This window comes from Phocoena sinus, chromosome 2, assembly GCF_008692025.1.
Source record: "Phocoena sinus isolate mPhoSin1 chromosome 2, mPhoSin1.pri, whole genome shotgun sequence".
Taxonomy (NCBI): Eukaryota; Metazoa; Chordata; class Mammalia; order Artiodactyla; family Phocoenidae; genus Phocoena; species Phocoena sinus.
The window spans coordinates 123,038,707-123,053,554 of record NC_045764.1 but is presented as its reverse complement, the minus strand read 5'-3'; the positions used below and the strand labels follow the sequence as shown (position 1 = coordinate 123,053,554).

Genomic DNA, 14,848 nt, shown 5'->3' with positions numbered 1-14,848 from the left:
CCTACACTCCTGCCTTTATTGAGCTTGTACTAAATTTATCTTAACCTCTGGCCTCCAGGTTTGGACCTATTCATATTCTACCAGTTCTTTCTGGTTTTCCCTGGACTCCAACCTTGTCCCTTAATGGTGGCCATTAAAAAAGTTTATTCCAATTACCTTCCAATTACCTCCAAAGTCACCTTCTGAAACATCTTTGTGTGTTTTTTCAAATCATTTTCTATGCAACCTTTAAGAAAACAGAGTTGTGATACCATATATAACAAGTTTTATACCCCAGTTTTGCACTTAACATTATAATGAAATATTATTATAAACATATTTCCCATGTTATTAAAACCTCTCATAAGTGCTACAAACTTTCATTACAAAAAGTAGTAACTACTTATATAGTAAAAAAAAAAAAGATAAAAAGTCAAATTCTTCTTTGGCACCCTTTTCACTAGAATCATGTGGATAAACTCTGTTAACAGTTCTTTCTCAATATATGTACATTTTTCAACAAGCAATTTTAAAAAGAAACAAAAGTAGATCGTATACTACTCTGGCACATAGTTAGTACTCAGCATATTGTAGACATCCTTCCATGTTAATCCGTACAAATCTTCTTACTCTTTTTAACTGTTGCCCAGTATTCCACATTATGGTTGGACTCATAGTTCCCAACTGATGGACATTTTCCTTGTCACAACTTTTTACTATTACAATCTTGTAGTGAACATGATTATGCACATATCCTTGTGCATTATATGCTCTACAGAAATATAATATATATAAAGAGAAATATATAGTTCTACAGAAATACTAAAAATGGAATTGCTAGGTCTAAGGACATAAACTATGTTTAAAGGCTGCATAATATTCCATTGACTAGATATGCCATTCTCCTACTATTGAACATTTGGGTTGCTTCCAAATTTTTTTTGTATATTGATAAGTAAGGAATTTCAATGAGGGAAATGGTACATACCTAGCATACAGTACCAGTGCTGATGGAAGGAGACTAGCAGACCTTAGAAAGATTGTTGCATAGTAAGTATTTTTTAAAAACAACTAAAATGGTTTCTTTGATATCCTTAGTCTTCCTACATAAGAACAGAATACCCAGACTGAACTCTTTGTAGGTATCAGCTAACCAGTTTACCCACAAAATGTGCAAACAAGACTTAACTATGTCTAGTCTGTAATAATTTTTTTCTCTTTTCTCACTCCTGGTTTTTCCTAGATTTAGCCTATTAGCTGACTCTCTCTCATGTAAGAAAACAAATTGCAAAATAACAAACCAAATGCTTCTGACTGCTCTTTGATGTCTATTTCTGGAGGTGTCAGTAATATACTGCCCTTCTGGGTCCTAACTTGAGAATCAAACACATGGCCTCAAAGCGTACCTTTTCTGAGACTTGGACCGTTGAGTCCTCAGTGAACCTTTCCTCACGTAACTCACTGAGCAATAGGGCTCTTGCAGTGGATCTGATTCTTGATAAAGTCTGTTTCTGGTTCTGATTTTGACTGGGCACATGGACAATAGTTTCCACACAGATGGCATCAATGGTGGAAATGGGTTTTGATTTAATGGTCTATCAGGTGATTTCTGCTGGATAGCAGTCTGCTTGTCAGGTGGCAGCTGACAGGGAATCTGGAATCTCATTTCCTTATTGGTATGTTGTTTTTGCTTGTTTTGTAAATGTATGGATATGAGCTCCTGTACTCCAATAACCAGAGTCCTCTTCCTCTATCCAAAATTAAGGTTTTTTTCATGTTTACTTATTATGGGCCCAATACCTGACAATATCTATAAAAATCAAATTCTTACACCAAAAATAAAGAAAACAAAATCCTTAACATTCAACGGTCAGTTTCTTTGATTTTGCTAAATAAATAACTGCAAATTGACATTATTTTAGAATTCTAAAGCTAAAGAAAGGACAGTAAAGAAACTTAATTATAAATTAGAAAAATGGTGGCTTCCAAAAGCCAAACAGCACAATATTTAATAGTTTTCCAAACCTTAAGCAAGTTTAGCCTTTTAAAAACTAAGAAAATTTAATGCCATTATTGTAAAGGATATGGACATTGGGAAAAAAAAAAGTCTCACCAAATTCCTGGGAACCACAATTCTCAATCTAATAGCTATCTATTGCTGTGTAATGAGTTATCCCAAAATACAGTAGCTTAAAACAACAAACATAATTGTCTCTCTATGGATCAGACATTTGGAAGCAACTTATTAACTGGATGGTTTAGATATCTCTGAGGCTGCAATCAAGATGTTGGCTAGGCTGCTGTCAACTGAAGGCCTGACTGAAACTGAAGGATCACTGAAGTTCACTCAGGTGGCTACTGGTAGGAGGCCTCAGTTCCTTGCCATCTGGGCCTCTCCAAAGGGCTGCTCACAACATAGCAGCTGAGTTCCTCCAGAGCAAGTGATCAGAGAAAGAGAGCAACCAAGATGGAAGCTAAAATGCCTTTTTATGACCTAGTTTATGAAGTCACACACCACCATTTCTACTTTATTTGTTAGAAGTGAGTCAGTTAGTCCAGACACATTCAGGGAGAGGGGAACTGGACTCCAGTTCTTCAGGTGAAGAATTTCAAAGTATTTGTGGAAATATATTTAGAAACAACACACTCAACAATGATGCTTCCTTGATGAACCTACTGAATCTGATTATATTTTTGTTTCTTTAGCTGCTCAATATTCTTAATAGATTGGCACCTGCTTCTACCTTAAATTCTATTGATTTATCATAATTAGATCCTCTAAGTTATGTAGAAAGTAAAAAAATTTTCCATTTTATGAATATGAAATTTTTTGAGCAAACTGGTATATCTTGTTTCGCTCTACACAATATTAATCAATCAGGATAATATCAACTGGAACAAACTCTTGTTCCAATTATCTTATAAAAATCATTATTACTAGGTTAATTGCTTATATCACATTAAACTAAGTAAAACCCAAAAAGAGAATTTAAGATTTTTTAAGATTTAAATGTACTGGCTCTTTAAGGGAAAAAATGGTCTTGCCAAAAGTTATACATTCAAGGGAAAACACAGACTAGCTGTGGGTTTAATTAATGACCTTGATTACTGGGTTAAAGAACAAGGAAAAAAAATGTTCTTAAACTTAAAAGTTTTAATACACTGCATATACTTGTATAGAAAAAATTCACATAAAAATTCTATTTAAGATGGCTCTTTGGACAAATCAGACTCATTTGAAAACAGCTCTTTGTCTTTGCCCAGATTTTATCACCATGTAAAAATATTAGGGGGCTTCCCTGGTGGTCCAGTGATTAAGAATACGTCTTGCAATGCGGGGGATGCCAGCTCGATCCCTAGTCAGGGAACTAAGATCCCACATGCCACAGGGCAACTACTGAGCCAATGCCACTAGAGAGAAGTCCATGCGCCAAAATGAAAGATCCCGTGCACCCCAATGAAAGATCCCACGTCCTGCAACTAAGACCTCATGCAGCCAAAAAATAAATAAATAAATAATATCAGTATGATATAATTGTTTGTGCAAACTTGAACTCATCCTCTCAGGAAACGCCTAATTAACTTAAATTTCTTACATTTCCTCTACTGGTTTCACTGGTTGGATACATTAACATCACTCATTTTCAAAATATAAAATTGTAAAATCATGTGTTCAATTAAATTTTATAATAGATAATATCTTAATTAAAAGGCATCAATTCTTATAATGCCATAAATCTTATAATGCTTAATACATTAGCTTACATTATAATTTCTAGACTCAGTTAACTTTAAGATTTTAGAATAATACAAAACTGGGGAAAAAAACAAAAAACTGGGGCTTCCCTGGTGGCGCAGTGGTTGAGAGTGCACCTGCCGATGCAGGGGACACGGGTTCGTGCCCCGGTCTGGGAAGATCCTGCATGCTGCGGAGCGGCTGGGCCCGTGAGCCATGGCCACTGAGCCTGCGCGTCCGGAGCCTGTGCTCCGCAAAGGGAGAGGCCACAACAGTGAGAGGCCCGCGTATCACAAAGAAACCCCCAAAAAAACTGAATTAATGAAAAATCTTTAAAACCTAATTTCTAATTAAGATAAAAATGCAAATCACTGATCACAATACTTTAAAAAAATTTTTATTGAAGTATAGTTGATTTACAATGTTATGTTAATTTCTGCTGTATAGCAAAGTGACTCAGTTACACATATATATATTCTTTTCCATTATCATTTACCACAGGATATTAAATATAGTTCCCCATGTTAAATTTACCCTTGTCTGTTATACATTACAGGATAACCATCAAATAAACAGGTTAAAGTATATATAAATGCCTTTGGATGATGACAAATGCATGTTTATTTTTGCCACTTAAATCATTATGAAAAGGATATATATATACTCACAGAGAGAGTAAAAAGACAGTTCTTGGTTACATGACTTTTAGTTTTATGTCTGTGAGGAAACAAAAGTTGGTGTCTTTGGGTAAGGTTATATTTAATATATATAGCTGATGCTGCCTTAGGTTAAAAAGTTACAGGGCAATAAAAATATGTATACAAGGAAATGGGTATGTTTCGTCCATTTATCAAGGGAATTGTTATGGCTTTTGTTTTAGATCGTATAATCAATATAATACATACATTGTCTTATTTAATATGCTTTTTAAGGTTTATTTTTATTTTATTTATTATTTTATTTATTTTTGTGGTACACGGACCTCTCACTGTTGTGGCCTCTCCCGTTGCGGAGCACAGGCTCTGGATGCGCAGGCTCAGCGGCCATGGCTCACTCGCCCAGCTGCTCCGTGGCATGTGGGATCTTCCCGGACCGGGGCACGAACCCATGTCCCCTGCATCGGCAGGCGGACTCTCAACCACTGCGCCACCAGGGAAGCCCTAAGGTTTAGTTTTAAAAACTTATTTTTTAATTATTTTTAAGTTTTAAAATAGATTGTTTACTCTGAGAATAGATATGCTTTGGGGTTACTCATGATTTTGACAAGCATTAAAAATAAAAGTTTTTTTTGGAATTCCCTGGTGGTCCAGTGGTTAGGACTTGGCGCTTTCACTGCCCTGGCTGGAGGTTCAATTCCTGGTCGGGAAACTAAGATCCTGCAAACCACGCAGTTGGCCAAAAACAAAAATAAATAAATAATTAATTTTAAAAAATTAAAAGTTTTTCAAATACTTCAGATATCTCAATAAAATTTTTAAAAGAAAATTAATGACTATTTATTGGAAACAATCCAACATCTACACTGATATTAAATATGCTTTCAGGATTGTTTATGATTTTGACATGTTTTAAAACTAAGGGTTTTTCTCTTTCAGATATTCCAATCATATATATATATATATATTATTTTTTTTTTGGCTGCATTGGGTCTTCCATTGCTGTGCACAGGCTTTCTCTAGTTGCGGCGAGCAGGGGCTACTCTTCGTTGCAGTGCGTGGGCTTCTCATTGTGGTGGCTTCTCTTGCTGCGGAGCACAGGCTCTAGGCACACGGGCTTCAGTAGTTGTGGCACATGGGCTCAGTAGTTGTGGTTCATGGGCTCTAGAGCACAGGTTCAGTAGTTGTGGCTCACGGGCTTAGCTGCTCCACAGCATGTGGGATCTTCCTGGACCAGGGCTTGAACCTGTGTCCCCTGCATTGACAGGCAGATTCTTAACCACTGTGCCACCAGGGAAGCCCTTCAATCATATTTTTAAAAGAAAATTAAAGACTACTTACTGGAAACGATGTACTATCCAAGGAAAATTTCAATTTCTAGGATTAAGTTCACACCAAATACATTAGTGCAACTTAATAATTTGGGATTTTCTATTACGTTTAAATTTGTCACATTAAGTATTCTAAATCTTTCCCACATTCTTCAAATCCCTGATCCTCTATTTTTCATTCTCAGCTTGCCTCTTAGTGTACCAGAATATGGAAGCCTAATATTAGAGCCCTGCCCTCGAAATGTGAATCACAAATCAGCAGCAGCAGCAATACCTAGAAGCTTACTAGACATGTAGTCTCAGAACCCCTCCCAAACTGAACCAGAATCTGTATTTTAACAAGATACTGAGGTAATTCATATGCACATTAAAATTCGATAAGCACTATTCCAGAGCTCATGTCTTCCTTTCGACTTCAAAAAAAATTTTGCTGTCTCAAAATTTTTCTGAATCCTAAGTCATCTTCCTTTTATTTTTCCTCCAGTTCTAGAAGAAAAGACTTCTGCCTCTATTCCAAAGCTAACCTCTCTATATACCTGTGTTCTTGACTCACTCAGTATTTAGGGACATTAATTCCTTGCCTTTCTCTCTCAAATTTGATTCTCAAATATGATTACAGGGATCAAATCATATGTTCCTTGCAAATCTAAAATCTACCACAGTACAGGACAGAGTAGGCAAGTTGAAGTCACTGGTGGCTTCTTTCTCTGCTTCTTTCAAATCGGATGATTCCTATTTAAAAATAAAACAGTAATAACTCATCCCACTACATCCTGCCATACCTTGCTTGGTCTTTTCTTTCACCCTCAAACACTTAGATTCTATTTTCTCACTTAACAGATATTTGTTGATACTGATTGTAGGCACAGCACTATGTTAGTACTGCTATATAAACAAACAAACAAAAACAGTCCCTATCAGCACAGTGCTTTACCATGGAGAAGAAGGAAGACATGGCTCACGTGCTAAATACCAACAGAGGAAAAAAATGCTAGGTGGTGCTTTAAAGAGTAATCTATAAGCTCGAACTTGGCTTCACACATAGTGGATGATCAAAAAGATGTTCAGTAAATGCTTACTGCCTGTATTTCCTTATCAATTCATCTCATAAACTTATAAATTTGGTCTAAAACCACTTTCGTCCATGTCCCAATTACCTTCCAATAACCAAATCTTCTACCTTGAAAAAGCTACAGACCTAGTAACTACATATACATAAAGCACGTATGCTCCTTACTTTTCAGTCTAGGTTACTCTAACTCTTAATACGTTGTAGAGAAATCTGTTAGGAAAAATATAGCTAACACGGCAGCCGGCTAATGATGCCTGATTACCGGACCCCACTAAACCATTAAAAGTCATAGAAGCACAGAAAGAGATGCAAAGTTTCTGATAACCAGAATACCACAGGAATCTGGTTATCAGTCTATATGTCAGGGCACAAAAATAATCAACTAAATGGTGGAAATAAAAACAGAATTAAAAAGCCTAAATATTCAAAAGTAAGAGAACAGCTAAACAGACTTATATTATAGGATCTAATATTAAACAGCCAATAAAAATCCTACTACAAATTATTTATTTTCAAGAAAAAAACATTCATGGTAAAGTTAGTGAAAGGGGGAGACGTTTGTGTATGGTAAAAATAATCTACATTTGTAGAAATAAATTGAAATGATACTTGAAGAACAGGCAATAAAATATTCACAAGAGGCCTCATTAGTGAGATTGCTGAAAATTTTAAATTTCTTCTTTGTGCCTTTTTATATTTTCCAAATTTTCTATAATAAGCACTATAATTTTTTACAATCAGAAGAATTATTAAGAGGAAATTAAGAAAGATAAAAGTATGAGAAAAGTACCTTCAAAACCTATTTTACAAGTAGCAGGCTGAATCTATAAGAACAAATCATGCTTTTTCAGATTTAATTCTCCTCAATCTCTCCTGCATTTAACAGTACTGATGTACTTCATGAAACACTTTCTTTACTTCACTTCTAAAACCTTTGTTCTTTCTTGGTTCTCTTCCAACTCTTAGGCACTCTTTCTCTTTGCCTTGTATGGTTCTATCTCCTACTGCTATTCCTGAAACGGGCCTGTAGGCTAAAATTGAGTCTTAAGCACTCTGCTCTTACTCTAAATGCCCTTCATTGGAGAGCCCCTCCAACCTCACAGTTTCAACAATTACTTCTCAATATGGGACTTCCAAGTTCTACATCTCTAGTTCTTTCCTTGTCTCTTGAATAGTGGTCTTCAACAAACTAAGCTGAGTGTTCTATCTTCCTCTACCTAAAGCTCATTTTCCCCCAAATTAACTTCCACTTTCTTGGGTCTTGCTATTCATGGATTTATTATGCATTTTGTTACCTCATTCAAATTTGAGTTTTCTCTCTTTACCTCCCTCTCCTCCTCTATATTTTAGAGCAGTTTTAGGTTCACAGCAAAATTGAAAGCACAGGGAGTTCCCATATATCCCCTACTCACACCCACACATATAGCAGATACCCACCCTCCCCTAACACCATCCCTATCAGAGTGGTACATTTGTTACAAATGATGAACCTACACTGACACATCATTATCATCTAAAACCCATAGATTTATATTAGGGTTTACTTTTGGTGTTGTACATTCTATGGGTTTGGAGAAATATATCCATGACCAATATCCATCATTGTAGTATCATACAAAATAATTTCACTGTCCTAAAAATTCTCTGTGCTCTATTCATCTGCTTGAAAATATAGTATTTATTAATTTTTAAAAAATATATGTACTTTAAAAAACTGCACACATAAAAATATTTAAATATTTAATCCATGTCCTCCATTAAGATAATTTCCAATGTAGTTCTTCTACAGACCATTTCTGATCCAGAAAGTACAGTCAGCCCTCCAAATTGGTGGGTTCTACATCCACAGATTCAACCAACAGTGGATGGGAAATGTTTTGTAAAAAAAAAAAATTCCAGAAAGTTCCAAAAAGCAAAACTTGAATTTTCCATTCCTTGGCAATACATAGCATTTACAACTATTTATATAGCATTTACATTGTATTAGATACTATAAGTAATCTTTAAATGATTTAAAGCATACAGGAGGAGGTTATATACAACTAAAATATGCCATTTTATGTAAGGGACTTGAGCATCTGCGGATTTTGGTATGCTTGGGTGTCCTGACACCAATCTCCCTCAGATACTGAAGGACAACTGTATAACTTAATTTCTGGGATAATTTTTAATTTCACCATAACTTCTTTCAAAAGCAATATATATCGGGCTTCCCTGGTGGCGCAGTGGTTAGGAGTCCGCCTGCCGATGCAGGGGACACGGGTTTGTGTCCCGGTCGAGGAAGATCCCACATGCCGCGGAGCGGCTGGGCCCGTGAGCCATGGCCGCTGGGCCTGCACATCCGGAGCCGGAGCCTGTGCCTGTGCTCCGCAACAGGAGAGGCCACAACAGTGAGAGGCCCGCGTACCGCAAAAAACAAACAAAAAAATGCAATATATATCTACACTAGAATTTCAGAAATGTGTTAATTTTCAGATTCTTGGTGCTTTAGCCAGCATTAGAATCTTAATACATTAACTTTTTCTTTTTTTAGGCCACACCACGCAGCTTCTGGGATCTTTTTTTTTTTTTTAATTTATTTTTGGCTGTGTTGGGACTTCATTGCTGTGAATGGGCTTTCTCTAGTTGCGGCGAGCAGGGGCTACTCTTTGTTGTGGTGTGCGGGCTACTCACTGTGGTGGCTTCTCTTTTCGTGGACCATGGGCTCTAGGCATGTGGGCTTCAGTAGTTGTGGCACACAGGCTCAGGAGTTGTGGCTTGTGGGCTCTAGAGTGCAGGCTCAGTAGTTGTGGCGCACAGGCTTAGTTGCTCTGCGGCATGTGGGATCTTCCCCAACCAGGGGAAGTCCTGGTTGAACCCGTGTCCCCTGCATTGGCAGACGGACTCTCCACCACTACACCACCAGGGAAGTCCCAGCTTGTGGGATCTTAGTTCCCCAACCAGGGATTGAACCCGAGCCACGGCAATGAAAGCACTAAGTCCTAACTACTGGACTGCCAGAGAACTCCCTACACTAACATTTTAGATTTGACACGTAACAAGCAGTGTTAAAATAAATGCTTACAGAAAATCATTCATTGCCCAGTAGTTATATGAGAAATACATGAGAAAAACCATATGACTAAATTATGTAAATACGGAAAAATTATTTAAAATAAAAATGAAAAATTTTAGAATTAAAAGGAACAAGAGAGAACACAGTTCTCCTCCATCCATTCTGAGAAAGGCACGAACTACTTATTTACAAAAATGATCTCCATACTTGGTCCTTGCCTACATTTCTAGTTTCATCTTCTGTTGCTTCCCACCAAACTCATTGTTTCAGCTGTTTAGAAATTCAGCACTTTTTATTAACTCACTAAGCCCTTTTATAATTCGGTGTCTCTGAACATATATATTTTCAGTCTGAAATTCACCAGGATGCATCCACACTTAGCAAATTCCTATTCATCTTTTATCATACCGTTTCGATTATAATCACCTATAAACTAATTAATTTAAGAAAAGTTTGACCATATGACTGTTGGATAATTCTAAGCATAAAAACAACTGCAAAGAAATCTTGAACTTTATTTAGTAGGTAGTCAGTTGTTGTATTACTGGTGTAATAATTATATTTTGTGTACTGTAGGATACAGCATATGAATAAATATAACTGATATTGGGGACCAGAGTTATACTGTGGGAGAAGGGAGATACAAATATGGACTAAAGGAAGATGAGTAAGAACCCTGTAGTGCTGGATTTGAATTGGAGGTATCAGTATGAATTTGTTTTTAAAAAATAAAAAAGGTATTGGGACTTGCCTGGTGGTACAGTGGTTAAGAATCCGCCTGCCGGGCTTCCCTGGTGGCGTAGTGGTTGAGAGTCCGCCTGCCGACGCAAGGGACGCGGGTTCGTGCCCTGGTCTGGGAAGATCCCACATGCCGCCGAGCGGCTGGGCCTGTGAGCCATGGCCGCTGAGCCTGCGCGTCCGGAGCCTGTGCTCCGCAACGGGAGAGGCCACAACAGTGAGAGGCCCGCGTACCGCAAAAAAAAAAAAAAAAAGAATCCGCCTGCCAATGCAGGGCAGACAGTTTCGATCCCTGGTCCAGAGAGACCCCACATGCCTTGGAACAACTAAGCCCGTGTGCCACAAATACCGGGCCTGCGCTCTAGAGCCCATGAGCCACAACTACTGAGCCCATGCGCCACAACTACTGAAGCCCGCACGCCCTAGAGCCCATGCTCCACAACAAGCCACCACAATGAGAAGCCTGCGCACCGCAATAAAGAGTAGCCCCTTCTCGTCGCAACTAGAGACAGGCCACGCGCAGCAACGAAGACCCAATGCAGCCAAAAAGTAAATAAAATTAAAATAAATAAATAAATAAATAAAGGTATTCCCTGGTTCTATCCACTGAAAGGACCAATGCATAATGACAAGCAATAGCAGTGAGCACATCTATACCCAGACTTTGGTTTTAAAATTCCACTCTCCATGAAAAAAAGCAGTTCTTGGGCTCTTGGAAAAAAGGTTGATTCCAGGTCTGGAGCAAGAAAAATACAAGGTAAGGCTGGGCATCATATTATGTTTAAGTTAAGGAAGTGTTCAAAGACTAAAGAGTCATGAGAAAGGACACAGGAGCCAGCCACTGGTCAAATCAATTTTAGCATCAAAAGGAATACTAATGTATTTAATTATTACACATAAAATAAAAAAGAATGCCAGGTAACAAATACAGAAGGAGCATTAGAATTTTCAGAAGTGTCACCCTTTTTTGTAGTTCCCAATGTAATAAATATACAGGTAAGGATCATTAGTGGATGCTAACAACAGGGGTGGAAGGTCGTTGACATATCCATAATGTCTCAAAGTATCATCCTGCAGATCATGTACTAATTATAAAGAGGAAAGTAAACCTTTGCAATGGAGTGATATGGCTATCACCACCTTAACCAAGTGATAAAACTTAGCATCACCAATAGTGGGACACCTGATATTACATGCCTCATGAGGTGATGTCATGTAAAGTTCATCTCATTATAGATGGTAATGTGGTAAATACAGATGAAGCATATGAATATTCGCTGTACTATTCTTTTAAGTAACCTACAGATTTGAAAATTTCAAAATAAAAACTTGAGGAAAAAAATCTCAGTTCAGATATATCTTACTGGAAGGTTTTTTTTTTACTTTTCCAGTGGAATTATTTTTTCTATTTTCAGTATTCCCACAGGACCCTTTATATTTCTATTTAAGCACTTAACAAATTTGTAACGGCCTGTTTATAGGTCTGACCTTTTCCCTAAACTCTGCAGAACTGGTCTCATCTTCCTTCCCAGAACTTGGCTCTTTATCTGGCACCTACCAGGTATTCAGTGTTTGTTGTATGAATGAGATAACTGATATGCCAAAGTGACAGGCCAAAACTGAAATCCAAGCATTGTCTATATCAAATTGTGCCTCAAATTTAATCCAATCAATCAAGCAGGAAATCTACCTAACCTACCAAACCTGTCTCATTATAATAGATACATCAGCAAATTGACTTAAAAACAAAGCATACAGCCCTCAAGGAGCCTCACCTTTAAGTTACTACAAGCATACTTTCATTTTAAATTCTTTCATTGCTTCAACTCAAGGAAATTAGGGAAGATGCATACCTGTTCTATATCCTTTGAATTGGAGGTCTGGTTTTCTCCCGTGACTCCAGGCTGCTCATTTTCCCATGGTAATTTATTTTTTCCTTTTCCTGCACTTAGTACCCTTCGAGTACAGATAGTTGGACTATAAGATCCATAAATTTGCATGCTATCACTTGTGTGGTCACCACAGTGACAGTGTGCACTCTGAGTTCTGTTACCCGCCAAAAGCCAGTCTGTATCTGCTCCATGTGCCAAATGGCTTGATCTACCCTGGGCAGATGATGGCATGAGTACTGCATACTCCACAAATCCCTGTTCTGTTAACTTTGGGAGGGTTTTCCTAGCCAATCTGGCCTGCACAGCATTCATCACTCCATCTCCGTTATCTTGCAGCTCAACAGTATCCACAGCTTTGAAAAGGATGCTGGTTTTACCTGAGCCCATTGATGATGCCAACACAGCAAAGGCTTCAAGAGCTGCTTGGCGTACCCTGCGTTTGCTATCTACAAGAGCTGGAGCAAGATCAAAAGACAGTTTGGATAAGTCAAAATCCTCACTGGGATAGGTCAGGAGGGAGCAGATGCAAATGTTCACCACTTCCTCTCTCACTCTGGAATGCTTATGTTTGAGATGTTCCAGGAGTAAGCAAAGCACCTGTTGAGGACCTACTTCCTTCATTAGCTTGAGGAAGATTTGCATGTATTCTTGTTTGATCACCAACTTGTTGTCTGTCAGCACTTTGACAGAAGCTGCTATAACTGGTCCCAAGAACTGTTGTACCTGCTCTCCAAGACGAACAACCAGTAAACGCAGGACTTGAAGTGTGCCATGGACCACTTTGAAGTTAGAATCGTCTAACAAATTATACATCAAACTAATGAAACCGACGAGGCTAGAATGAGAGGTGGAACTAGGGTTAAAGCGTCCCATCACCTGTTTTAGCTCCTCAATAGCCTGAGTCCGGTTCTTATAGTCTTCCTGATCTAACAACCTTGAATGCAGCTCCTGAGGAATAATCCCAAATTTAAGGTTGCTGTTGGAGAGAGGCACTGCACTGGGAAGGGGATCTTCAGGAAACCCAGAGGCTTCAAGTTCCAAATAATAAGGAACCTGACTTCCAAACTGGGACTCCAGGCGGCGATTGTAGTGTCTCCTCAGGGCAGAAGGCAGGCGAGAGATATATGACTGAAACCTCTCTTGGCCAAGACGTTCCCCAATTTGTTGAAGTGCAGAGAAGGCTGTCTCAGATTCTTCTTCTATCTCCTGACCGCCAAGCTTTCGGGCTAAGGATATTATCACCTCGGTAAGATCTAGGCGGAGCAACAAATCCTCAGGAGTAAGCAAGATAGGGAACAGTAGTGCCGTGGAAGCTCTAAGCCGGGCATCGGTACTTTCCAGTCCTTGTTGTATAAGCAGTCTCAGCACCTGTCCAGAACTACGTTTCAGACACACGTGCAGGATCTGCAGCGCATCTTTCCGCAGGGCTGGATTCTCTTCTCGTAAGGAGACAACTAGCTGAGGCAGAAGTGCTAGGCTAAAGGCCTCTTCCAACTGGCCTGCCTCCCCCTGACCCCGAAGAACGTCCGAGAGGAGCTGCAAGCAGAGTCGCTTCTCATCACTACCTCCTTCCACAAGCACTCGGCCCACGGCCCGATACAATGCTTCCTTTCGTCGGGGGAAGCCAAGTCTACCGCCCCGGCGCGGCAAAGCAGCCTGTAAAGCCTGAAAGGCCTCGGAAGGATCCGGCGCGGTCCGGAGTTGTTGAAGGAGCCGAGTCTCCTCTTCATCTCCCCCTGACAAACCACCTCCAGACCCAGACCAATTACTTGAAATTGCCTCTGCGGGCATCAAGAGGGTCGAGGCCAGAGGCGAAGGTGTCGGGGGGCAGGAACCGTGGTCTCCGGCAGCTCCACGGCAGCAGTAGTTTTTCTCGCCTCTCATGGCGCCCCCACCTCATCTATCATCAGTCTCTGGGGCGGGAGGACGACTGCGGCTCTGGAAGCGATAGGCACAGAGGGCTGGAAGGGGCGGCAGCGGGAGCAGCGCGAAGGGCGCAGCCGCCATGAAGGGTCGTCAAGTGGCGGAGCCTGTAGGAAACCATCATCTCCGAAGGGCTCGATGGAGCCCAGCGTTCCTATTCTTCTCCAAGCCTCAAGCTGCAGAGGAGGAAAAAGAACAGCTTAAGCCCCCAGCTCCAGGAGACTGCCTTCGGCAAAATGGCCCCCGTCTGAGCCACAGACCCCGCAGCTGCCTCCGGGCGTAACCAGGGGCACCACGTGACCAAACCGATCGCTTCCATGGTGATGTACCCAGCGCGGGGCCTCTTGACCCGGAAATCAATCTGCCGTGATGAATGCTGGGTCATGTAGTCCACACCGGAAGATCGGACTAGGCAGGAGGCCCCTGGAAAAGGAAGTGAAAACGTTGCGAACGTAATGAGCGAATC

General features: G+C 39.7%; 1 protein-coding gene across 1 annotated transcript in view; it reads right to left on the bottom strand.

Annotated features, from left to right (window-relative positions):
* The window catches only part of TOGARAM1 (TOG array regulator of axonemal microtubules 1), an 81,561-nt gene extending 66,884 nt beyond the window's left edge, over positions 1-14,677 (bottom strand). Inside the window, exon 1 of the mRNA XM_032623701.1 lies at positions 12,421-14,677. Coding sequence (XP_032479592.1) covers positions 12,421-14,343 — 1,923 coding nt within the window. The 5' untranslated portion in view covers positions 14,344-14,677. The remainder of the gene's footprint in view (positions 1-12,420) is intronic.
* Positions 14,678-14,848: the final 171 nt, after the last annotated feature.